The sequence below is a fragment of the Ambystoma mexicanum genome, chromosome 11, assembly GCF_040938575.1.
Source record: "Ambystoma mexicanum isolate Mex_15411 chromosome 11, UKY_AmexF1_1, whole genome shotgun sequence".
Lineage (NCBI taxonomy): Eukaryota > Metazoa > Chordata > Amphibia > Caudata > Ambystomatidae > Ambystoma > Ambystoma mexicanum.
Genome location: NC_090934.1, coordinates 1,373,514,680 through 1,373,541,963, shown reverse-complemented (window position 1 = coordinate 1,373,541,963; position 27,284 = coordinate 1,373,514,680). Strand labels below are relative to the sequence as shown.

Sequence of the window (27,284 nt, the reverse complement as noted above, 5' to 3'; positions counted from 1 at the left end):
TTATTTACACTACACTGGTCCCTGGTCCCCTTACCAATGTAGTCACAGACTTTCTGCTCTGCAGTCTCAAATGCAAAATATGCAGAATATTAGCGGGGATGTGCCTTGTCACTGGTAAATTCACCCACCCATGCACACAGCCACCCTTGGCTCTATCTCTACTCGAGGAGCTGGCTGGGGTAAAATATGGGACAAAATCATGTTTATGCGTTTGGATAGTAGCCCAAGTAACTTGTAGAGCACCAATGTCTGCTTGAACCAAAAAAGGACGCCCAGTACTTGTCACCCAGCTTCCCACCTAATCAGAGCAGTGTTTCTGGAAAATAAAAGTTAGGAATCTTATCCCCTTTGCAAGCCACATGTAAAGGCCTGATCCATCGACAGAGGTGACCCAAGTGACTGAGCTGACAAGTTGTCCAAAGGAGGTTTATCAAGTCAATCTTCTAGCTCAAAAACTAAATCCCCTCCCAGATTAACCGGTGCCTCAAAGGACTCAAATTAACTAATTCTACATCAATGACATCTGTTCAGCTCTCCCCCGTGGGTCCCATTAACCTTCCACTCTGCCTGTGAGTTACCTTAAAGTCCTCATGTTGTTCATCAGTTAAAGGAAGCTTTCCTAACCAAAATCTGAAAGAAAACCAACCTATTCATGTATCATTCCATTCACAATATAACAATCACATCAGCAACAGCAACAACCACTCAGCTCCCCCACTTTCTACAAACTATTATAGTGCTGTGACAGGCAATCTTATTAGCCTGAGAATTTAGGCACAACAAACGTTGCAACCCAAACTTCTTAATAGTTCAATCAATGTGTTCCACTCTACATTTCGTTAATGAACACGCTATTCCGAATAAGACCAAATGGGTTCAGCCAAGTCTTAAGTTTAGTTTTCTCCCACTTTTGTTTCTGAGGACTGGAGAAAAGAAATTACCATTTTGGGAGAGCAGCTCTTTCAAAAGTGAATACACATCTTTTAAGCAAACAATAATAATCACCTTTCAGAAGAGCAGTGAGTATCGCCACATCAATATCCTGATTTTTTTTGGATCCCATGTGGAACAAAGTTATCTGCATGAAAAAAAGATAAGGGTGTGGTGGTTGGGGAAACAATTCAAGATTCATAAATCAGTATAGTGGATAGTGAAATGCGTACATCATAAACTGACATGTTCATATCATATACTCAGATGCATATGTGATAAAAGCAAGAATCATTTGCAACAAACATCCTAGAAAAACTGAAGTTCTTGGCTCATTTATTGAGAGAACAGTGGTATATGTTCGTTCATATTTTTCTATTGCAAACACTGCTATAGCCTCTCAAGCAGCAGCAGTTTTACATAATGAAATATGAGTATTCGGAAATCTCACCTGTATGCAAAATGTTTTAATATTCCTTGCAAACTTAAGCTAGTAAAAGGCACTTTTCGATTAGAGGGTCAAACAAAAGTGCTTGATTGAAACCTCTGCCATAATTTAAGTATGGATCTGTGGTGCTGGTATGTAGATTTTTTCCCCAGAGATTTAAGGGGAACGTCGGCAATAAATGTGGCCCAATGAGGATGGTGATGGCTTTCCCGCAAACATTAGTAGTGAGTAAAGGATGACTCCTTTCACTAGAACTTTAGCAGAACCTTAATGCTGTGAAAAACTGATAGAATAGCTCATAGCAGTCCTTCGTGATATGGACAAGAGTTCCATTCATACATTAAAGAAGAATGGTGCGAGTAATGCACTCTAGAAGTCACTACCAACATTAGATGCATCATATTTGAAGTCTACCATCCAAACATGCAAAGTGTCATCAAATCGACAAACTTCATCCAAGATCACTGTTCTATGTAGTTCCAATTGCGAATTTGAGATATAAAAACACATTTAGAATGCTCAATAAAATCAGAGTCCAATGGGAGAGATGCAATACCTTTGCCTAGAATTGAGTTTTTTTATAGGCTTGCACATTGGCCTCTAGTTTGATAGGCCATTTAATTACTCCAGTGCATTGCGTGAGCGCATATTCATGTAAATGGTTAGTCTCCGTTGAGGGAGGCTTGTACTTGCCTGTATATCATCTCTTGCAACAATGTGAAATGTTTTTCTCTCAAACCCATGCCATTTCACATGTTGAAATACTTGCATTCTCACTTAGAGCTACTTACCAATCCTTTCTTTTTCATGCATTCCATCAATATGTGGAAAAAACGAGCTGCCTCTCTCTGGCTAAAGTTGAAGGTATTTTTTATGGTTGCAATGACTGCATGTTCACCTCCTTCAGGGAGATGTCTGGAAAAAACATTTGGAAACTACTTTACTACAATCCAATCAAAACAAAGGCGTAATTTAAAAAATAGCTACAGTATTGTTCATTTCACATATCTTCTCACATGTTAATTAGTGGCAGGTAGTAGGAAGCCTTGCAGTGTCTAAAATTCCCGAAACATTTATTCAAAATATTGAATAAGTCTATTGAACTATTTACTTGGAGGTGGGCTTGCTACTTACCCTCCTTGTTCGGTTTGCTTATGTACGGAAGCCAGAATGTCTGCCGCTCTTCCGGTCCCCTCACAGACTACCACCGGCACTGGGGGGTTTCGCTGAAGGTACTCCAACACAGTCAGTATAACGCTAGGGCCTCCTTCCAGTATGAGAGCCACCACTGGCACCCCTTGGCCAATTCCTAAATTAGGCATTGTTGATAAAAGGTCAAAAGTTGGTTCCACTAAAGTGTAACAAACCCCACAGAAGCATTCTGATCCATATATTCGGGCTGCTACACTCACTCGCAAGCTGTGCTGTATGAAAATTAAACAATAGTAAACATATGTAAAGTAAGACAAAAGACGGATTGTCTATCTAGTTTGGGAATATCAGTACACGGTGCTGGAAACAGACAAAATTTACTGAGAGGACCACCCCTCACCGCCTTCCTGGAAGGAGTGGTCAGAGTGATATGGATGGGGCTGAGGGGTGAAGCTTGGTGCAGATTAAAGTGGAATGCCCTGAATGTGAGATGCTGTCTACTTTGCATAAAACCAAAGTGCATTTTACGAACATAAGAACGACCACCGATTTGACAATTATATCTGTGATAGTAATTCAAGCACAGAATCCTTTTGAGCCCATAATGCACTCTGGCCGTGGCACTCATTTCATAGGTCACAATTCTTATTCCACCAATAAAACATCTGCAAAGTAGAATTGGACCACTTCAGCATTCAGGCTTATGCTGTCCTGCATACGCAGAGGATGGCTTTTCCGTTCCCTAAAGGGAGCTTGTGAATCAATTGCCTACCTCAAGGGTGCATACAGGCGTAGGACACAGCACAGGAGAAAATACAGTAAGGGGAAAATAACTCATGGGGTGCTTGAGCCTCAACCACCACGATAAAATGCTCCATCAAACCACATTTTGCCAGAGCACAGCTCTGTCTTCTTCTGGGCCAATTCCTCTCTTGCCAGCAGAGGTTTACTTCATACATGCAGGAGGCAAGATATTCTGCAAATCTGCAAGCAATACAGATGCCTGTAGAGCTAGGGAGAAGACTTGTAAGCTATTTCCATCAGTACAATTGAAAAGCGTGTTTGGTTTCATAATTCACTTTTTTAATGGTACAGTAGACAATATATTTGCCCTGTAGTGTGGCTTTTACAGCATCCTAGTGTGCTTAGGTTTCACCAATAGGATTTAATTGAAAAAATACATTTACATACTTGCCTGATAAACTGAACGTTGGTTATTATGGGATTATTAAAATGGCTTGCTGAAAACCTATGTTCTTCACTTGGGATCTGATCAATCCTGCTTGTTTTCTAGTGCATGTTGCCCCGAACCAGATGCTTAATTGGTCCCATTCGCGCAACTGAATGAAAGCCACTGGTGTGCTGGTCCCATTTCTCTCTTTCCTTCTGTGTTATCCTGTGTTTGGTGTTACATTGTTTGGGCTTTCAAATTGTTGCTACGGGTTGCGTTGAACAGGAATTTTCTATTTGTTTTCACCATGCACAAGGTTAAGCTTGCTTTTTGACTGTTGTCAGTATTGGACTCAGGGGTGTTGCTAGGTCTGGAAAAGATCCAGTGCTACTCTAATTCCGGGACTGTCGGGACTCGGAGCTAGCTAGCCTTTTGGTTGTTGCCCCTGAGCTTCTATCCGGGGCTACAACCAAAAGACCCGGGGCTATAGCCCCCTCAGATCCCCCACCACCTAGCAATGCCTCTGATTGGACAGAACCAAACACATAGATCGATACACTGTGGCTGGCTTCTACACTTGTGACTTTGGGACCAAACTAAATCCCCCAGGAACTTCAGCAAGCATGCACTTGCACTACGAGTTGACGCACATTGGCTGCATCTCCCTGCAGGAAACACGGAAGCCCGTACCCAGTAAGAGTACCGCCAGAGCCATGGGAAAACACGCTTGTCTAGTTTTCGCTTTTATTATCCGATCTTGCTCATTTTCCCTGTACTTCCCTTCTTTTGCTTTCCATTTCTGTACATCTTCTTGGAATGCAGATGGTTTGGAACTTGGCTTTGCTTTTGCCCTGCTGTTGTACTAACTTTGGTGTGTTGTAACTGGAAGGAGCACTTCTTGGATAGTACATGAATGAATGTGGGTGACCTACAAACCTAGGCTCCTCAGCTACACCCTTCTGCCACCCAGGCATGTCCCTGCGCGCTTGTTTCTTTTTTTGGCAGCTTTGTTTCATAGCCTTCAAAGCAATAATGCAGTTCTAATCTGTGGCCACCTTGCGCTTGGTCTCCAATAATTTATAATTGTGACCAAAGCTAAGGCTTCTGGCCCGTTTCCTGACCGGAGCAAAGAGGGATTCTGGCCCCTGGCCCAACGGCCTGACAAACACTTGGCAAACAATTTATTGACCTCCCCAAGACGACCCCAGCCCTTGACGGGCAGAATTCCCAAGTGGTCTCTGAGCACAGAACCTGAGAATTTTGAGGTATCTCTCAGTCTGCCGACTAGCATACCAAGGAAGGTGAAACGGGTGACTGCCCCTCAAATTTCAAGAAGCCCTTTCTCTAAATCAAAGGTTCTTGCCTCCCATAACCCTGAGGGAAGTTTTCAGACTCTCCCCTTCCCCTCATCTGCTAGCTTGCAGATGCTTGTTTTGTGGCCCATGTGATGCAAAGTATCTATTTGAGAGGAAGGGAGAGGGATTCACTGTGGCAATGTGTGAAGGGTTGCAAATTGTGCCTAGTAAGGCCTGCTTCCCCCTTCCCTTGACTAATTGACTCTCCTCTAAGATCTCCTACCACCTTACACTAGACACACCTCCACAGACGATCGCCATAGGCCTTGCCATTTGCATAAATACACTAATGGAACCATGATTAAGCTCCGGTCTTTAACCACACTTGTCTACATCAGCTGCTAACCAGACAAAGCGCTGTGGTCCATCAGACCTTGGGTACTTCCCTATGGATAATATACTCTGCCAAATCTATAGAAAGCAGATTGGCACACAGGAACTGGGTGCTTGCCACCTGCAGCCATCAACACCACACCTCTCTCACTGTCCCACTAATGAGCTGGCCATTTTCTTCGAGCCAAGTGCAGCGGGGCCAACAATAGTGGCAGAAGAGGGCTCTTCAAGACAACTTTCGTTACATTACATATTTTGGTACCCAAGTTCAGCACATCAAGCTGTAGACCGAGGCCCAGTTTTTCATTCCGCAAGGGGAGTGACAATGGCACAATTCCCAGTGAATTTCCGTTAGGTCCTCTGATTTCAAGTTGATCCAGGCTATTCTGCTGCTTTGTAATCTGTGGAAGAACTTTGTTTTTCATGAATCCTCCATGTCATGCTTCTCTGAGCTGGAGTCAGAATCTGCACAAGGTCTGTATCAACCTGGCCAGGGTGAGTCTCAAATGGTAAACAATGACCTGTGGGGTCATTTTGCAGACCCAGAGGAAAGATGAAGGAGTTTGCAATACTCACAGTGAGGAGCTCAGTCAGTATTCCTGGTTGTACAGGCAGGGCTGCGTCTTGTATGAGGGTTTCAAGGTTTTCCTTCATCCTGTCTAAAGTAAATCACCTATGAAAGGGCACACTACAAACTTGCCTGTGACGGGCGAGGGCCGAAAGAGCATGTGCACTCATCTGTAATACCATCAGCAATGGTAGGATATAAGACCCCAAGAGAGAGAAAACCTTGCCAATTATTTCACTGGCGAATACCACCGGAAAGTGGTAAGCCACACTTTGATGGAATAAGAGAAGATCGGAACAGGCAGGAAAATGGGCTGCTTCACAGACCTTAACAGAGGCAGAAGCCCATCTTGTACAAATGTGGTACCAACAACACAGCAATGTGTGGCAGTACCAAATAGCCCTTGTCCACGGGTTGGATGGGGTGTGGGCGGTGGTGTCAAGGGGGGTTTCTACAGCCCTGTTATGGAGAGCCAATTTGCTCCAAGTGGCAAATTGTATAGTGCTGACCATCAAAATCTCAAGACACCCTTAAGCCATATGTGCACATTATATACTCCTTTAATAAAAATGACTTCATGTATAGACATCGGAAGGCTCCACAATGTATGGCCGATGAAGTTGCTGTGTGCTGTTGCAATGGGAGCTTATCCAAAGTCACTTTCTCTTTTGGAAACACCCATAGAAGTGCAGTTGTTTGGTGATTTGAAAGCTTTTTTTTGTAAGCTACTGGAGGCTAATCTACAACCCCATGCATTGGGGTTGTTGTGCTGCACACAATGGGCCTCATTCCGACCCAGGCGGTAAGTTACCGCCTGGGTCGTACCTTTACCACCATGGCGTAAACTATGTTTACGCCATGGTGGTTGGCGGACTTACCGCCCCATTCCGAGGTTGGCGGGGCGGTAAGTCCCCAATCCCCATTTACCCTTCCCCATTCCCATTTTTGCCCCATAGGGCATAATGGGAGTGGGGAAGGTGTTAATTACGCCACCGTAAATTACGGTGGCGTAATTAACAACAAGGTCCCTTAGCGCCATGGATTTTAACACCTGCTAAAAGCAGGTGTTAAATCCTCCATGGCGCTAAGGGACCTCGGAATCAGGCGGTAAGGGTCGGCGCTGTTTACGCTGCCGTAAACCCCTTACCGCCTGGGTCGGAATGAGGCCCAATGTCTCTAAAGTCTGGTTACCGTGGCAGTGACAAAAAGACAACTTGTAGGGCTACACCAAAACCCCTGCATTAGCCTTGTGGGTCCATGACTAGCCAGGTTCTGCTATAACAGCACACAATGACTTTGTCAGCCCTACATTGTGGAGGCTTCTGATGTGTATACATGAAATTATTTTATTTGAGGAGTATATAATGTGCACATATGCCTTAAAATCCATCAGTGTGTGGGGGAGGAAGAGGGCTAAGGAGGGAAGGAAGACAAAGCTATCTCTATGTGAGGAGAGATCAGTCAGCTGCATGCCCAGTATCCAGTCTGGCATTTTAGATCACAATAATGGTAGCACCACAGATGGATTGAAACCTCCAATTCCTCAAATGTCTGCCAAATTGTATACAACCTGTCTTCGGTCTGAGAAGGGAAGGAAAGGAATCCCAAAGAGATGAACCATGAAAGTGTAGTCCTGTATGATTGTCTATACATTGTGACGATTCACAGGGTCTCGTCACTTCACCCCAGACAGAAGCCCTGTCCTGTGAGGCTCGGGAGGTGAGCCAGCCAAGCAACATTCCCCCTAGGGGTGGCGGTAAGTCACAGGGAGGCGCTCACCAGTTGGGGAACAGGGCTTTCATTCTGTGAAGGAACTCCCAGCCCCACATTCCTATGAACCCCTCAGAACATCACTGCCTGAGAGGTTACATCATGAACAAACCACCATTTTCTATTGTAATACACCTTCCAGCATTCAAACCCAACATAGATCCCCTGAGAAGAAGAGTGGCAGAGTAATGCGGATCACTCCTCCATTGCAAGCAGAGACCACTTTGAAGAGTGGGAATCTCTATACATATATATTTGTGAAAGTGTGCTTGTATGTTCGGGGTTGGCTCCAGCCCCATAGCAGTTGGTGGGCTAAAATCTCGGCCCAAGGTTGGCATACCAGTCTGCGGTGTACTGGCAATAGTGAAATCTGACCAACCCCACCCATTCGGCCTGCACAGCCCTGTGCTATCAGTATAGGCGGTTTCGGGAGCTTTCTGATTTTGCGATTGTGGACTCCAACCTCACCACAGTTGGTGGGCTGGAATTTTGGCCCAAGGTGACATACCAGTCTGGGGTGTACTGGCGATCATGAAATCTGACCAACCCTACCCATTCGCCGTGCACAGGGTGGAGTCTGGACCTGTACTATCAGTGTAGGCGATTTCGGGAGATTGGCAATTCTGAGACTTTTCCTAAAATAGGAAGTTAGTACACAAGGTCAGCATACCAGTCTGGGGTGTACTGGCGATAGTGAAATTTGACCAACCCCACCCATTCGTCCTGCACAGGGGTGGAGCGGGGTCCGGCCCTTTGCTATCAGTATAGGCCATTTAGAAAGATTGCCGATTTTGGGATGTTTCACAAATATGAAGTTATGACACAATAAAACATACACAAGTCTATAGCAGACCCTCACGAGAATGTCAGCTACAGACCCGGGCAAAACTGGGTGGTACCGCTAGTTATGGGATAAGAAATAATATTTCAGGGAAAGAGCAGGGCAATTATCCTATGGCGGGGAGGACCCAGCTCAGATGCATGACTTTCCTTAGTGAGTCATGTTCACCGAGCAGGAGAAGCCAGGGAATTGCAGTCATTGAGAGGACTTGGAGAACGAAGGAGGAAAGCGATGCAGGAGCCAAGAGAGGGAGAGGGAAAGAGGGAGATGGAGGGAGAGAGAGAGGGAGAGAGAGAGAGAGGGAGCAAGGGAGAGAGAGAGAGAGGGAGGGAGGGAGGGAGAGAAAGAGGGAGGGAGAGAGGGACAGAGGGAGGAAGAGGGAGAGAGAAAAAAGAGGGAGAGAGAGTGAGAGAGGGACAGAGAGAGGGAGAGAGACAGGAAGGGAGAGGGGGAGAGAGACAGGAAGAGAGAGGGGGAAAGAGAGGGGGAAAGAGAGGGGGAAAGAGAGGGGGAAAGAGAGGGGGAAAGAGAGGGGGAAAGAGAGGGGGAAAGAGAGGGGGAAAGAGAGGGGGGAAGAGAGGGGGGAAGAGAGGGGGGAAGAGAGGGAGAGAGGGTGCTAAGCATTGCCAGGTGGTGGCATGACTTCAAGAAGGTGGACCGTGTGGTCCGACAATGTTGCTGAGATCATCCAGCAGAATACTCTGCTAAGCCGTGGAGACGGAAGCAGAGAAGGAAAGGAAGGTGCTGGAAGTGTTCATCAAGACAGCGTGATCCAGGCCCCACAGAAAGAACCGGTAACGCCAACCCATCAAGCTAGAAGTAATGGGAACAGAGAGATAGGCCATGGGAAAGCACTAAACAGCAGTGTGTGCAACAGTAAAAGCAGTAAAGATTACAACGAATACCGAAGACTCCTCATACTCGTCATAGTAAGTGTGAAAGCAGCAGAGTGCATATTGAATACAGAGGGACTCTTCACACGCGTCCCAGTGATTACAAAAGCAGTAAAGATAGTGAAGACAGTCAAAAGAATAATAATATTTATCTCAGTGGTTGGGAAGACCAAGACAATGGCAAAGAGGAGCAGAAGAGCCTACATGGTGGTTACCATAAGTGGGAGTGCTTAGAAGATAGCGGAGTGGTACAAGGGATCGGGGACACTGGTCTCTGTGGAATGAGAGAAGTACAAGTGAGAGAGATATTGATGCAAAAGAAACCCAGAGGAATAGTGGCCCAGACTCTTCAGTGGGGAAGCAAGGAACTGTAAATAAATCAAGACAGGGGATACCTGAGAGAAGGTGGAAGAGTCCCCTTGAGGAATTAAAGGAACCGATTAACTACATCACAAGGAACTATCTCAAGATAGACTATTAAGGCTCAGAAGGCCTTTCTAAGAGACGGGAGTAATTCTGCTGGATCCCCTTTTTTGTTGGTTGATACAATCTTTAGTGATAGGGTCAGCATAGGGTAGTTTTTGGATGGAAGACTGACTATTTTGATTTGGACTACCTCACTGACTATGAGCACCATAGTTAGATTAATGTTAGGCAGGGAAAACTCATTTTTGTTAGGAATAGATCGGCCTTTTGGTTATTATTTGAATAAAATCAGAGGTATAAATGCCACCTCTTTTCTGCCTCCTTCTTCTAACCTACCACAACATACACTGAAATCCTAATCGCACAGGGAGTCAAGGGCTAAGAAATGTTAAGCCAACACACATTACAAAGGCCAAAGTTAACACGGTCAGACCTAATCAACTAAATATAAACAAACACACTCCAACTTCAAATGAAACATTATCTCACACCACTACCTCACAAACGAATTTGAACTGCCATACAGTTTTAACACACCCAATATTTAAACTAATTTGTTGCAAAGTAGTGGTGTAGTGAGAGTTAAGGTTCGAGTTGTAGTCTGATGGACTTTACTTTTATTGGGGAAAAAGTTACTTTGACAGACTAACTGTAGTAACCTTAATATTGACATGTTCAATGTTTGAAGACTTTACATTTTATTATCTTGAACATCCTGCAAAAACGTATTTTCAGCCCATAAATTCAAGACTTAAAAGAAAAAATTAAAGGCAAAAATTCTTGGATAAAAAATGAAATCTATCATTTAAAAACCAGAGGACGTTCTGTGTATGCTTGAAATATAGATACATTTCAACACATTTTGAAATGTACTAAAATTGATTAGCTAAGCATTGGCAGATCAGATTTCTTTGTTTCCCATGCACCAGATATCAATGACACAGAGGTGCCTGCCAACAATCTTGACAATTTTAAGACATTTGTTCCTAAACACATAAAAGAAACACCACCAAAGTCTACTTGCATATCATAATTTGCCATAAGATAAGTTGTCTAAATTCTGTAAAGTTTCATGGATGAGGTAATGAATTAAATAGGAAGTGATTTTTCAGTTTTCTATGTAAACTTATCAAACCAGAAGTACATTGTCATTACTACAACACTATCTTATTTTTTAACAGAACAATGCACTTGCAACTGCACTCTTGGAGTAAGGAGTTAGACTCCCGTTCCATAGTGAACAGTGATGCTACTAGTATCTTACTCAAAGCCAATTGGTGTCAGTGTCTTTTCTGATAATTAGTCATTGCCACAAGAGCCACCCCAGAGCAAGGTTAATGTCAACATATTCCTTTTATTTCAAATCACAAGGATGGCTGTTCTAGAATGATGGGCGACAGGGAACTGACCTGCCACTCCTTATAGAGGAGCCACAAAAAGCAGGGAAACTGTTTCCCTTTACATTTAATTACCCCAGCACCCATGCCCAATGTGCCATGCAAAACCAGGGTGTTTTGTTCCCCAGGCTTGCATGGCTCATTGGGGGTGAAGGCAGGTGAACTGCAGGACCAAATGCGCATAGGGAGTGTTCCTACTACTCCTCGCACATTAGGTCCCCTGGAGGTTCCTACTCCACCACGTATGTCAGGAAGCTCTCCCTCCATCCTGGTTCCTGGATGCGTGGGAGCCAAAGTATTTGACTGTAGAGCAGAGCAGCACTGAGTCCAGAGATGGTTGAGAAACGGGCAAGAAAAAAATCATATTTGTATGTGTATGCATGTGAGGTGTGTCTCTTTAAGTGCGTATATGATTGCAGTGTGAATGGTATGTACGGGTGAAAGTGTGTGTGTGTGTGTTCATAAGAATATAACCTGACTGTTCTGGATGTGCGCGTGAACGGAAGCTGTATGAGTACAGGGCTGCTCTCTGAGTGAATGGGCATCAGTTTGTGTGTGTGTGTGCAAGGCTGGGGGGGGGGGCACTGGTGTAGGCGGCCAGCTAGGACATATTTTTTTACTATGGAATGGCTTTTTATACTGGCATTAAGGGCAAAGCCAACATAATGAATATTCTTATATATTGTGGGGACAGCATTTGTGCAGCCAACAAGGACATGTTTTCTTAATGTGAAATGGCATTTTATACTGGAGTTAAGCACACAGCCAACATGAGTGTTCTTACATTGGGGTCTAGCATTTGCGCAGCCAGCAAGGACAAGTTTTCTTACTAAGACATGGCACTTTATACTGGTGTTATGGGCAAGGCCAATGTGATGATTGTTCTTACATCTCTCCAGGACTGAAATCTCTGCACTGGCTCCCAGTGGCTGCTTGGATTAAGTTCAAAACCCTATGCATTGTCCACAAGGCCTTCTGGGGAACGGGGGCCTTAATACCTTCAACTCTCTCTTCCTAAATATCTTCATTCTCGAGCTCTTCGCTCATTCGCCTCCAACTCCCTCAGGGTCCGTCGCTTCTCCAAGCAACAAGTTGGTGGTAGATCTCTTTCTTCAGCTGGGGCCTCCCTCTGGAAAAGCTTCGCTTCCTCCCTTAAACTTGAGGAGGACCATCTGTGTTTCCAGAGGCACATCAAAACCTTTCTCTTTGCTTCTGGTTTTTCTCCCCCTCTCCCCTGCTGACCTCCTGGCTGAAACCGGAACTGCACTGGTTACCTGGACACCCTCTGAGCGCGGGCCCTGGTCCCTCCCCTGCCAGTCACACACACCTGCACTGCCTGCCTGGCAACCCCCGCACTTGGGGACTGTTTTCTGCATCCCTACAGTCCCCCTACCAGCACTTGACACCTGAAGTCTGCACTTGCACTTGCCACTTGCTGGCCGTTACTTTTACTTCTTGTTGTTATCTACTCCAATGTATTGCACGGTCCCCTCCCCCAACCCTTGCACCTGCGCAAACTGAAGGACACCTGGCCTAGCAGGATAGTTTTCTGTCCTCCATTTGTTCCCCCTCCCTTGCCTCGTCATGCCTTGAAACACTTGTGTATAGGTACGTTATAAATGCCATATCAGATCAGAGGGGCATTTTTTACAGCCACCAAGGACATGTTTCCTTACAGTGGCATGGCATTCTATACTGGCACCAATGGTAAACCCAAAATGAGTATTCATAAGGGGCCTACATTGGTGCAACCAGTCTGGAAAAAGTTTAAATATGTCCAGACTAGCTGCACCAATGTAGCCCAGTATGGCCACTTAACAACACGTTCATACTGTGGCATGATATTCTTTACTGGCATCAAGTGTAAAGACAAGATTATGAGTGTTCTTACGTGCCCATACTGACCTACATTGGTGTAGCCAGTCCAGACATGTATCTTACTGCATCATGGCATTTTTTACTGCCAAAATTTGAGAGTCAGCATGGACATGTTTTCTTATAGTATATTACTGACATTATGGAACAAGCAAACCTGGGTACATTCTTATGTATGTGGGAATACTGGCATATATTTGTGCATCCAGCAGGTACATGTATGGGTAGAGTCTGTATGAAAATGTTTTTAATAAACTGAAAATATGTTGGAAAATGCTCCTGTGCACTGTTCATGACTTGGCATCTAATGGATTTTTTCATGTCGTACCCTACAAAACAATTGTATACTGTATAGTTTTTTTACCCGAGTCATGCAAAGTGTGCCTTAAAATGCACAATGTTAACCTATTCTTTGAAAAGATTTTTTGGGGAGAGGACCCCCCCACCCTCTGTAGGTTCAGGCTTCATTACCATGCTCGGTTTCGCCCACATATCCATGAAAAATGTTTATGGCACTCAAATAAAAAAATTCACCAGCTGCCATTGGCAAATCAATAGAAGAGTTTGCCACCCTTTCCCATCCGTCAGCAAACCTTGACGTTTTACCACTGTCAAAGCCTGGGAAACCAATTTGATTAATGGAACCTCTTGCTGCGTGACTCTGGTCTGCACCTTAATCTCAGTGAAATCTACTAGCAAGAGCCAGGCACCTCCCAAGCTCAACGCTCTCTGCCTCTCATCCCTCAACAAACTCCTCACTACTAAAATCTTGCATCCTTACACCTTCCCCACTCCTTCAAATGACCTAAGGTCTAGTGTACTAAACAGATTCAGGCCCTGTCCATCTTCTAAAAAACAACCTTACTATCAATTTTTGCACTCCATAGTCTGAGGGCTGCCCATATGGCTAACCTGCCCAGTCGGTACCAACTACAAACAAATTTTCATACCGGCACACAGGTAATGGTTACTTTCGACCTACATCCATCAACACCAATGATTTCTGCATCTGCCTTCCTGCTATCCACCTACCACACCTTGCCCTCCTTTCTTGCTCAGCGAGGCGAACATTATTGGCAGAGGGTGCTATAAAAGACCACTCTCATAACAGCGGTAAAAGACAGATTAATCACTCTTTCCATATGCACACACTCTGGTGTCAATATACACACAAATGCCACAATTAAACAATGCCATACTGCAGTCACAGGCCAGATTGTTAGAAACAATTATCTGCCATAAGGAAGTTAATATAATAAAATAAGTTGAAGCAACAAATACACCAAATGCATATAGCCCTTAATGCTGGCAATTGTATTTTCCTAAGATCCCCAATTTTAGCAAATAAGTGATACAAGAAACAAGGAGAATACATCCAGGATCAAACAATTAGGTCAAATGTAAGGCAGACAAGTTCTCAAACATTTAACAGACACTAGATCTGCAAGTTAGTCAAAAATATTAATTTGAAAGTTAAGCTTGAAGGATGCCAGAAGCGATGTTGAAATCTTGGGTGGGTTTACTTCCCATTTAACCATCTGCATATATTCATATTCATTCTCATATTCAATGTCATTTTTTCTCTGTCTCACACTCTCCCTCTCTCTACCTCATTGATGTGAAACCCAGTTTGAGGACAGTATTGGATCATTACCCTGGCAGACATTCATTCCCTGCATTGCATACATTGGACAGACTCTCCCCAGTACTAAACATACTTGCATGTATTTGTTGCAGGTTGATGGTTTTTTCCAGTTCCCGCCTTACGTTTACTTCAGCTCCATACTTCCCCACTGTGCCATCATCCACCAGAATGAAATGGGAGTGGGCATTGTTGAGGACACTGAGCTTGCTCATGGGTTTCCGCAAGGTTTGGTAGGGAGCAATTACCTAGAGAAAACACAAGTCATTACAGATCGCGCTGGGCTGCAGCAAAAAAGGTTGAATTTATTGAAAGTGGGATACTTTTCTTACATTTCGGCCAATTAGATCATTGCGGTGTTCCACAACTCCCCATGGAGCTATGCCAATTGTGCAGATTTTGCGAGACAATCTTGTAGCGTGTTCATTGAGGGCATCGCCGACATGTTTGGCAACCCCTGTTAGTAAAGAGAAAGTGCATTATACAAAGAAATTCAGAACCAAATCATCTCTACTCAGTTCCATGAGAGAAAGAGTTCTCTAGGTCGGTGTAGGTTAACATGTTCCTGCCATGTGGGAAACAAGGTCCAAATCTGGGAAAGGAGTAGTTTCTTACCTGTAACTCCATTTCTCCAGTGTTGGTATCTTTCGTGGATTCACATGCTGTGAATTTTTCCCGTCGTCAGGCTGGGAACCTCTAACTTTAACCTAGCATTTTACTATGGAAAACTTTGACACCTTAGTGTCCGATCGATGTCCTTTTTGGGTGCTTTAGGCCATCCAATAGGACCTTCGGTATAACTAGCCCTGCCTCTGTGGCTTCCCTTCAGATTTTAACCTTCAAAGTAGAGGAAACCCGAATCTCGGTTTGCCTTCAGGGGGAGGCCGGCCAACGCATGTGAATCCATGAAAGATACAAACGCTAGAGAAATGGAGTCACAGGTAAGAAACTACACCCTTCTCCAGCATTGGATCTTTCATGGATTCACATGCTGTGAATAGATTATATAGCAGTATGACAACTTGGAGGTGCATGACAGGCAAACCACATCCCATGCCATAAGACATGACAATGAACCCCACAAATGACATGTAACCACAGGCATGACAACAGGTGTTGGAGGACTGCCCGTCCCACCTGCAAATCTTCCACATGTTGTTGCAACAGACAGTGCCTGGTGAACGTATGCAGCACTGCCCAGGAAGCCGCCTGGAAAATGTCCACAAGTGGTATACCAGACCATAGTGCCGCCGACGATGCCGCGACCCGTGTAGAATGAGCCTTAGGAGTGCCCCTCAAAGGATTTCCAGCTTTCACGTGACAAAATGAAATTGTAGAGGAGACCCAACGGGAAAGTCCCTGCTTGGAGAAGGATAGTCCCTTGTTGGAGGAACCAAATGCCACAAACAGCTGCTTCGACCTCCAGAAACCCTGAGTACGGTTCAAATAAAACTTCAATGCTCTCTTAACATCCAGAGAATGCAGGGCTTTTTTTCTGCCGGCGTGGTCGCATTAGCAAAGAACGCAGATAAGGCAATGGACGCAAGCTTGTGAAATGCTGACGGCACTTTCAGGATAAAGTGCAGATTAATAGCTAGGAGAACCTTGTCCCTCATGAACCTCAGATACAGTGGGTCAACGACCAGCGCCTGCAGTTCCGACATCCTCCTGGACAACGTGATCGCAATCAGAAATGCGACTTTCCATGAGAGAAACTTCAAGGAAGCTGTCGACATGGGTTCAAACGGTGGCTTCATCAGAGCCAAGAGAACCACATTGAGACTCCACACCGGTGCAAACTTCTTCGCTGGGGGAAATGTCTGAAACAGTCTTTTCAAAAAATGCTTAACCAACCGATCACTAAAGAGGGAAGTAGCATGTAGCCATCTTGTGAACCTAGAATTCGCCGCCAAATGCACCTTGATCGATGACCACGCCAGGCCCTCTTGCGCAATGTAACAAGTACGGAAGAATCTGGGCTGGAGAGACGTTCAATGGCTGCTCTAATGGATGCTCCTCACACCAGGCAGAGAACTTTGCCCACTTACAACGATACGATACATTGGTAGAAGGGGACCTTGCCGCCTCCAGGATCCGCCGACACTCCTGTGAGATACCTAGATGACCAAACTCGGCGTGGTCAGGAACCATGCAGCCAGGCTGAGAGATGCCGGATCGCGACTGCCTTCGTCCTGCGAAAGGAGATCCCGGTCCGCTCCTAGATGAAACGGCTCTTACACAGCCAGATGAAGGAGATCCGAGAACCACTTCTGCCTGGGCCAGAACGGGGCTACCAATATCACTCTGCACTGGTACTTGTGCTCCCACTGGATCGTTCACCGAATCAGTGGAAGCGGGGGAAACGCATACACGAAGAGGCCCATCCACGGGAACGAGAACGCGTCCCCCATCAACTCCGGATGAGAGACTCTGCTGGCAAACCCCGGACACCGCTTGTTTTCCTGCGTGGTGAACAAGTCCAGCGGGGGAGACCCCCATTTTCAGAAGATTCTTGCAACCTGCTCCTCCTTCAGCCGCCACACGTGCAGCTGACTGGCGTCTCTGCTGAGCGCGTCAACCTGACCATTCTGAACCCCCGGCAGATGGAAAGCTACAATATAGATCCCCTGAGCCAGGGAACAATGCTAGACCTCCTGAGCTTCCTTTGACAGGATCAAGGAATGCATGCCGCCCTGCTTACTCAAATAGAACATCCTGGTGGTATTGTCCATCAACACCCGCACCACAGTTCCTTGAATGCAAGGTAGAAACGACTTCAGAGCCCAGTTCACCGCTCTGAACTCTAGCACGTTGATATGCAAACCTGTCTCCTCCCGATACCATACCCCCCGCACCCAAGACTTGTCAAGGTGCGCCCCCGACCCCACCTGGGAAGCACCTGCCACGATAGTGAACTGAAACTCTGGCACCAGCAGCGGCATGCCTCGTATGAGATTGTCTGTGCAGATCCACCACCGAAGGGCTTCCACCAGCCCTCGGGTAGCGACCACTTTGTCCGACCACAACCCTCGACTTTGCGACCACCTGTCTGTGAGAAATTCCTGAATTCGTCTCATGAACAGGCGGCAATTTGGAACGAGCGGAATGCATGATGCCATGCCTCCCAAAAGCGAAATGTAACTTCGGACTGAGACCACCGTACCATGGCCCCACTCGCCCGCCTTGGACCGCAACTTCACTTTTTCGCTGGAAGGTTTCACCAGATTTTCCTGGGTAAGAAACTGAGCCCCCAGAAACACCAACTCCCTGGACGGCGTCAGATAGGATTTTTCGAAGTTGACGGCGAATCCCAGCCATTGCAACAGGTCCACGGTCCCCATGAGAGACTCCAACATCCGTTCCGGCGACAGACCCCTTATCAACCAATCGTCAAGGTAGGGGTACACATGATGGCCTTCCCTGTGGAGAAAGGCAGCCACCGGAGCCAGGCACTTTGTGAATGTCCTGGGAGACTACTTCAGGTGAAACGGGAGGACACGGAACTGGTAATAATCTTCCCCCTCCACAAAATGCAGGAACTTTCAGTGCTTTGGCCTCATCGGGATGTGAAAGTAGGTGTCTTGCAGATCCAACGACGCCAGGAACTCTCCCGATTGCACCGAGCGGCTGACATCCTGAAGTGTGAGCATCTTGAACTTCAGGCGTTGCAGATTTCTGTTTAGTTGGCGAAGATCTAGAATAGGCCTCCACTTGCCATTGGGCTTTTTTACGATGAAATACTGGGAGTACACCCCCTGGCCCTGTTCTGAGACTGGAACGGGTTCTATCGCTCCTTTTGCAAACATGAGGACCACCTCCTGCCACAAGACAGGAAGATGCAGCTGCGCCACATACACGGGCGGAATGGGGACGCCGAAATTCCAACGAGAGGCCGAGACGTACTGTATCCAGCACCCAGCAGTCTGACATGTTAAGTTGCCACTCGCCAACGTGGTTCACCACCCTGTCTCCCCAACAGATTGCCCATTTGGCAGTCATTGTTAAGATTTTGACTGCCTCCCTTTATAGCAGCTGGGGCATATGCACCCTTCTTGCGCTGTGCTTGAAAGTCGCTGCTCTTTTGAGCCAACTGGAACAAACGCCTGTAGCCTTGAGACGAATAGCCGGAGCGTCTGTAACCTCTATCCCGGGAGGCGGCAAACTGGACATTAAGAGAGGCTCCATGAAAGGCCTGAAACGAACAAAAAGGATGGCCACTCTGCAGGGAACCTAAACACTTTGCCGTTTCAGTGTCCTCTTTCATGCCCTTCAGGGCCTCGTCGATCTTTTCCCCGAACAAGTGTTCACCCTCACAGGCCATAGCCACGACTTTAGTGGCGCACAACCCCATTATTGATTTGCTTAAAACTTGACTCCGCCACGTCCACTGCAATGTTGATGCTGTGGTTGCAGTCCTCCTCCCCCTCCCGAACCAGCAGCATTGCCTGCTTGCGGTGTTGCTCCGGGAGATGATCAAGTATCGGGGCCAGCCTGTGCCACATCTTCCCGTCATACCTGGCCATAATAGCCAAAGAATTTGCAGCTTTTACCGTGGTAGCCCCCACAGTCAGGACCTTCTTCCAGGGTCGGACTGGCCCCTCGGCCGTTCGGCCCATGGCCGGCGGGAAATCGTCCCTGGGGGGTGGGGGCCGGTTTCTGGCCATGCCTGGGCCAGTTTGGAAGAAAAAAAAATGGATTTTTTAAAAATAAATTTACTTTTTTTTTTTCTTTTTTTCAAAAAGCCTTTCATTCTTCCTAGGTCGATAAATGAGTACCAACACAGGTTGGGTGACAGCGTATGCATATTTGTTCTATAAAAAAGAACTTAAGCATAAGTGTTATACAATAACATTATCATTTGGCCTTGGAGGTCTGCTTGGATTCACAGTAATTTAGTGTACTTAGGAACAATGCTATCTGATGCCACTTCCTGTTTTGTCAAGGGGTGAAAGGTCGTGTTTCATCGCTTCCCGGGATGTCACTTTGGGATGGGGTCAAATGACATCACTTCCGGTGATGTCATCAGAGGTCAAGGGTCGTGAGGCAAGGGGTGGGCCCTTTTTTTGAGGTGAGTTGTGTGCTACTTTTTTTTGGGTGACCGGGCCTATTTCTTGTCCCAGTCCGACACTGCCTTCTTCCCAACCGAGTCCTGCTTCCTGGCTTCACTGTCTGGCGGTGTAACACATTTGTATTGGCTTCTGGCCTTACGGCTAGGCGCCGCCGACAACACCACCGACTCGGGCGTGGGCTGCGATAGAGACATTTGGGGGTCGATTCGGGAGCCTTGAACTACTTTTCTAGACGCCTCTTTATCGCAGGTTCAGAAAACAGGTGGCGCATAGTGCGCAGACCTCCTGGCACACATGGTCCAGAATCGGAACCGAGAAGACCACCTTCCGTCGCTTTCCCATATAGTAGAAGAGAAAGTAGTCTTTTCGTTCTTCCTCAGGAGCCAGGCCGAACTCTTACACGCCTTCGCCATCATTGCGTGGAAAGCCCCAACATCATCCGGAGAAGACGATTGAGCCAGGCTACTAGGGCTGTTCCACCTCAGGATCCATATCCCATGCATCGCCCTCGTTGGTGAAGAAGACACCATCGACAGGGTATGAAGCGGAGCACTCGCCTGATCCGAATCTGGCAACTCCCCTTCTACAGGATGACTTCTGGGATGGTCCAACCCAACCGGCAAACGCATGGCAACCGTATCGGAGGCGACGACTTAGGGGCCTCAACAGGCACACTCAATCACCGGAGGCACCGGGCTCGGCGGAGGCGGAAGCCTCACATCCAGTTGCCCCAACAACAACTGGAGCGTATTCAACACCTGCAAGGATAGCAGGGACTGTTGATTCACAACAGGTACAAGAACGGCCCAGCCTCCACCCCACTTGACGTAGTGGGGCATGCACACTGCAGACCCAGAGCCGGCGGATCGAAAGTCGGCTCCTGCTCCTCCTCCAAGCCCAAGGACTGCCCTGGTCCTCCCTTTGGTAACAAGCCCTCCGAATCCATCTGCGCCGACAACAACAGCAGGCCACTGTCAGTAACATCTGTGGACGGGGCCGATGACACCCCCACCGACGACGGAAAAGCAGATTGTACTGCCACCGTCGACGAGGGAACAACAGTTGATGACACTCTCGTCGTCGGAACTGAGGCCTCCACGGGCCTAGATTTCTCCGGTGAAGCAGACTTCTTGAAAGAAGAGCCGGAACGGTGTTTCAACGAGTCTCGGCTGGACAAAGATCTATGATGGTCTTTAGATGCAGAGTGTTTTGAGGAGGAAGACTCCCACGGCTCTGCTTGTCTGACGCCTTCAACTTCAGAGGCCTACCACCGGCACTTTCGACTTGTCTGGCCGATCCGACCTGGGTAGCGAGGAGCCACTCGCCCCTTTCGAGTGATGTGACCTGGATGTAGAGGACTTGCTTCCTTTTCCCACCTCAGACGATGGCAACTCCGTCCGTCGCTTCTTAGCGGGGGGTTCAGCCGACGGCACCTGCCGGTGTGCAGGGGCTTTCCCCGCTGTCACCGAAGACTGGCTCCCCCGGAGCAAACCCACCTACGAAGCCGGGTAAGTACCCTCGTTCAGCCAACAGATGAGCCAGTGGTTGCGGTCCTTCAAAGTCTTCTGCGAAAAGCCTTGGCATATCTCAAAAGATAGGGATAAAGACAGTAGAGACAATCTGTATGACCATCCCCTTCAAACATCTCCTTTAGGCCACAGGTAGCACAAGGCCTAAAAAGTGATTTTTTCTGGGCCACAGACGACATACTGGCCGGATACGAAAAAGAACGTGCAAACCACGAAGAGAAACACAAGGTGATCCCAACAGTTGAGAGATGGTTGAAATCTGAAGGTAAGTCGTGGGGAGGGGCTATTTATACCGAACGTAATATTGGGTAGCCTAAAGCACCCAAAAAGGACATCAATAGGACACTAAGGTGTCAAAAGTTTTCCATAGGAAAACGCTAGGTTAAAGTTACCGAGGTTTCCCAGCCTGACAACGGGAAATATTCACAGCATTAGAATCCATGAAAGATCCAATGCTGGAGAATATAAGTATCCGTTTCTAAAAACTATAAGGAAATAAAGACCTAAATCGCTGAAGGTTTTCCAACCTTTCAGAAGACATTAAGGGTGGCTTGACCCCGGTGTCTCTTGGGCTCGAGTCTAGAAGTGTCTTGTAATGCACACAATGAGAACCTTAGACAAATTCCCAAATTCAAATCACACATACTAATTTAAGTAGGTTGGCCTTCAGCTGTGCAGATATTCAACTATTCTTATGAACTTGCTGCAGCCCCATATTTCCAACACATGGCATATTTCTCTTCAAAATGTATTTTCACATCAAAAGAGTACAACCTCCCTGCACACTACTGAATAAACAAACAGAATGATGCCACCCACTGATTCTCACTCAAAGTGCCTTCAATGATCAAAAGATTCTTATAAGACCATACAATATTTGTTCAGTAAATGTATCAATAGATCACCATGCTTTGTCTATAGCATAGTCTCAGGTGAAGCCCCCCAAATACCTAATTTGAATGCACTTTTATGGCCTATGAAACCAGTTATTTGTACCCCCTTTTAAAATATGGGCTCTAATAGTCATTTTACCTTCTATTCTGTGTGACAAATCGAGGGAATTCCTCCCTTCTCCCCAAGGGCACCCCCTGTGAGGCAAGGAAGGTGAGCCCGCTGTGCAATATCCTCCCTAGGGTTCGAGGCAAGTGGGAACTCAGTGGGAGAGACTCCCCTCGACCCCCGCTCCGAGGACAAGGACTCCCATTCTTGTGAGGATCTCCTGAAACCGTTACACATAAAGGGCTAAATGGGATTCTCTAAAATATCAAGGAATTACAAGTCCAAAGACGGGTGAAGAAAAAAAGTCTATCCATACCATCATCAAGAAGAAAGAGAATGCATCACTATAAATACAAGTCTCCAATCAACTGAAAAGAGTATGTTGAATAGCGAGTACATGCCAAACAGAGAGACACGCATACGCAGACAAGAGAGGCACCCTTCTTGCATAGCACCTGAAGGAGGTGGAGTGTTAAGACGGATTTCTGAACTCTGTCCTGGTGGCGCAGAAGTTCAGAAGGCCAACCTAATTACTTGGAACAGGGTAACCTCTGGACAAGCCAGACCAATCAAGGTAGCGATCGCGGCGGTCAAGACTAGGTCTCAAGAGGGGTGAGGGTGACTGAAAGCCCGCAATGAGCACACAAAGCAAGGACACTTACAAACTACTCCAAACAGGTGTTATATTAAAAATATATACACATTTATTCCAAGGCCTTTAAAACAATAACTGTAGCGAGAAATCACAATACAACTCTAGTAAACCAACACATACCATACCAATACAAGATATATACAAATACAACAAGTCTCAAGCGTTAGATGCACGAAATGTGTAGTCCACCTAAAAGAGAAGGAAAACAGGCAGTGCGAAATAATGCTTAGACCCAGTCCGCCTTCAGAGGCACCTAACTAAAAGGAAGTCCGAGCCCTACGAAGAGTGGAGCCTTGTGCTCAAAAGTACCTGCACACGCTGGTGCCAACGGGCAAAAGGGGAGTCTCTTCGAGGGAAATCAGGCAGTTCAGTTTAGTGCACAAATGAAGAAGAACAGTGTTCCGCAACTCAAGCGCAGCCTCCACTGTGGGCAGAAGCAGAGCGCGAGTACGGAAAGGCGTGCTGTTTTGACACAGCGGGGAAAAGCTATGGGCTCCTGCAGGAGGGCGACCAGTTCCTAGCTATGCTACTCACCGGTCCCCGATGCAAGCAGACCCAGGCTTCTCAGCGTCAGTTTCAGTCGCTGGCAGGTTCAGAAGAGCAGGGGACGTCTCGTCGTCGTGTTGAGTCTGCAGCAGCAGAGTTGAGTAAAAGACGTCCCAAACGAAGGAACCCGCACAGTTTGTTACCACAGCAGGGCAACGGAGCGGCCGTGTGTATCTGAGCCAAATGTACACTACTCACTTCAGACCTGGGAACGCCAAGTGTACGAAGCGTGTGAGAGTGACAGGACTCGAAATACTCCACAACCTGGCGGCGGTTACAGAGCAAGACTCCTGTGTAGGCTGGTCAGTCTGCTGGATGGCCCAGAGACGCTTCCGAAGGCTTACTAGCAGGAGATGGTGAAGATGCCGAGAATAGCTGTCCCCGCTATTCCAAGGGTCGAAGTACCAGTACAGGCCTTCTATTTCGATCAAAGGTGAAAAGGGTTTCACAAGGCGACAGCAGTGCAGAGGAGCAGTCCTTCAGCGGGTCACCAGCGATTCCTCGGTTCAGCCTCTTGGTTGCAGGATACTTGGCTCCTGTATTCCTTCGTTCGTGAGAACTCAGGAGATCGACCTGGTAGTGGTGTTTCCAGCCCCCTCTTATCCACGGTTCCCTTCGCGCCAAAACGGAGGGGACCCAATGGGAGATCCGCTCATCAACACTCACACCATACGTGGACCTATCACGGACCACGGTGGTCCCAGGCATTCACACCACCCTAGACTCTCTGGCACCCAGGATGTGTATTGGGACCAGACATCTCAGCCCACATCCTGGAGGCACACACCAGGCATGTAGAAGCCCGCGAAAGCATCCGTGTTTCGCGGGAAAGTACATGCCCAAATAAGGAAGGCCCCGGGTCGGCTCGACCTGGGGAAGGCGAAGGGAGCAAGACGGTCAGCGGACAGGACAAAGGAGCCTCGTGGTCTGGCCATTTTGGGAGCCAGGCCACCATTTTGGGCTAAGCGCGAGAAACGCGCTTAAAACGCCAAAAGGAGCTCAAAACACAAGAAACGATCGCTGCCACCATTCCCGTCCGTGAATCACTTGCACCGATCAGTTACAATCCTGAAAAAGTATCTAGGGCCTGTAGAAGGCTAGAGACCCAAGAGAGCAGTAACTTAGCTTACAATGCCCTCTTGTGTCATGTTGCACGAAAGCCGCAACATGATAAAAGAAACTACGGAAAACAGCGTTTCCCGGTACTGACTGTCTTAAGGGCATGTCAGTTTCCCCGTGAGAAAGGAGCGAAAGCCCAGAGGAGTGCGGCAGAAGGCTGCACTTCTCTGGCAAAGTCGAGAACAAGGTGAAAAACAACAGCAAAAAGTTTAGGGGTTGCCACATGGAAGGACAATTACCTACAATTACGAAATCTTTCCTAATACTGAGCAGAAGTGAGATGCAGAGTTAGTGACATTCAAGCTTGCGCTGGACAGAAAGGGGAGACGCCAGAGACAGAGCATATCCCAAATGCGATAAACAAAAAGGGCTGGAACCCAAAACAAGGCGCGACCATGAATGACACGCGTTGGGCAGGCGGCACTTAAACCAATGCTGATACCATCCCAAGAACGAAGTGGCACATGACCTGGTTACCTGAAGAAACACTGGGATGCTGTGGGGAAAAAAAGAATCCCATGAAGAGGACGCCAGCGAGAGAGAACTCATAGCAATGAGGAGCATGAGAACCTGGAGATGTTCCCCAATGTTGTTGGAAGTAACAGGGAGAAGGGGGAAGACCGGCACGTCAAAAGGGAATTGTTATTTAGTTCAAGAAACTTGTATCAATACAAAAAGGAAAAATGTAATACAAAACTGATTAACTTAAATTGCATTGAAGTCCTTGAGAGGGAGGGAAAGCAACATTGGATATAACTACCCTGGAAAAAGGGGAAGTACGCAGACCTTTAACAAAGAAAGAAGGAAAAATAAGAAAAGAGGATGTTTTGAATGGACTTACAAAGAAAATATCAAAGTAAACCATACACAAGTCAGAATAAGGTGAACCACAATTGTCTAGAAGTCCAGGAGTACAGAAGAAATTGTACACCTCCAGGTTGTTGCGAGTTCTTTAAAAAAGGGCAAACAATGTATAAAACATCCAGGAAAGAGATTCTTCAATAAAAGGGAATGTTATGTATGGAAGTACAAAATAATTACAAAGGGAACCAGTATACAAGACAGAGAATATCAGTCAGTATAAGGGAAATCACAATCGTCTAGAAGGGAAGTACAGAAGAAAGTGCACATCTCCAGGTTGATCCGAATCCTTTACAAAGGGTCAAAGAAACTATAAGACACCAAGGAAAGGCATTCATCAGAAAGAAAGAAAAGCTAATTTCATGAAAGAGCTGCATCAACTGATGCAGCAAGTAACTAGAGACTATTATAAGATTACCTATTAACGAGAAACCCAGAGACTGATACAAGAAGTATGCTCAGGGAAAGGGAGCCATTCCCTTGACCTTAGTTTAGTTAAACTAGTGGTAGGGACCGTTAGATTTGTTTTGGACAGTGGATGTATTCCTTTGGACAGTCACGGATGACTGACGAGCACCCTTTGACGAGCATACATTGGGGCCAATAAACACATCCCACAGAGAATACAAATTTTACAAATAATGCCTTGAGAGCAGCTCTTGGGGTCTCTAGAAGATCACATATATCCAAGACAAGGCGTAATAACTATTGGCTGTCAACCCAAGACAAAATACTCCCAACATCACTAGATGTTATAAGTAGGACGCACGACACCCGCAGCCTCAGTTGTAGTTTTTTCCCCAGAACGTGTGGCACCAGTCTTCTGCCATTCTGACACACAAAGCCTTGCGGAAACGTAAGCTGCAATCGCATAAGAAATTCTGTAGCGGGGAAGGTAGGGAGGGAGTGATATGGAATACGTCGTCGGACCACCCCATCGAAAGAACATTACCAGGTAAGAGAGTAACTTGTTCTTCAAGGGGATTGGGTCCTCCGACGTATTCCATATCTATGACAGTGTGCATCCCTCACGCATAAAGCCTTGAATAACGTGGCTCCTCCTTATCTTACTAATAGATTTATAGAGAGAAGCTCATCTAGACCCTCAAGAACTTCCAATGCCAACACACTTATCATCCCAAGATTCAAACTGACCATGGCCGGGGGCTCCAGCTTCCCCATCCGAGCGGCCCAAGTATGGAACTCCCTGCCACACCCTATACAGGCTGAAAAATCCTACCTCAAATTTAGATCCAGTTACATCAACCAGCTGAAGCAATCGAGCAACTAGCCAATGCTCCTTAGCCCCCCTCTTCCCCTGTAAATACAGACCCCTCACCCAGCATCTATACACTCGCATTCCAGTTTATCACTGGTTATGACCTGAACATCCTTATCTGTCTGCTATTACCTGCATTAAAATCACCAGTTGTATAGTATTTATGACTATGTATAGCATTATCTGCACTCCCATTTTCACTCACCCCTATGCATTCATATAACAGAGATGGGCTGTATATTGATTATTGTTCTGTATCCCACGGCACGACTTAATGACACTGTCTCCTCTACAACTGTAATTATGTATAATAATTTGTGTACTCCATCTACTGCATTAATGCCACTGCCTGTATATTATGCTCACTATCTAACTTTGTAACCTAAGCTTTGAATTTCCTTTACTGTTGCGCCCTATTACCTGCAG

The 27,284-nt window shown here is 46.5% G+C and overlaps 1 protein-coding gene across 2 annotated transcripts in view; it reads right to left on the bottom strand.

Moving 5' to 3' along the window:
* The window catches only part of LOC138504450 (transient receptor potential cation channel subfamily M member 7-like), a 1,624,316-nt gene that overhangs the window by 1,224,763 nt on the left and 372,269 nt on the right, over positions 1-27,284 (bottom strand). Inside the window, exons 6-10 of one of the 2 annotated variants that reach the window (XM_069624957.1) lie at positions 15,134-15,258; positions 14,878-15,049; positions 2,513-2,687; positions 2,170-2,293; positions 1,006-1,078 (exon numbers count right to left, since the gene is read on the bottom strand). In XM_069624957.1, the coding sequence (XP_069481058.1) occupies positions 1,006-1,078; positions 2,170-2,293; positions 2,513-2,687; positions 14,878-15,049; positions 15,134-15,258 (669 nt within the window). Of the gene's footprint in view, positions 1-1,005; positions 1,079-2,169; positions 2,294-2,508; positions 2,688-14,877; positions 15,050-15,133; positions 15,259-27,284 lie in introns of those variants that run through there. The other variant, XM_069624958.1, reaches the window with a different exon arrangement.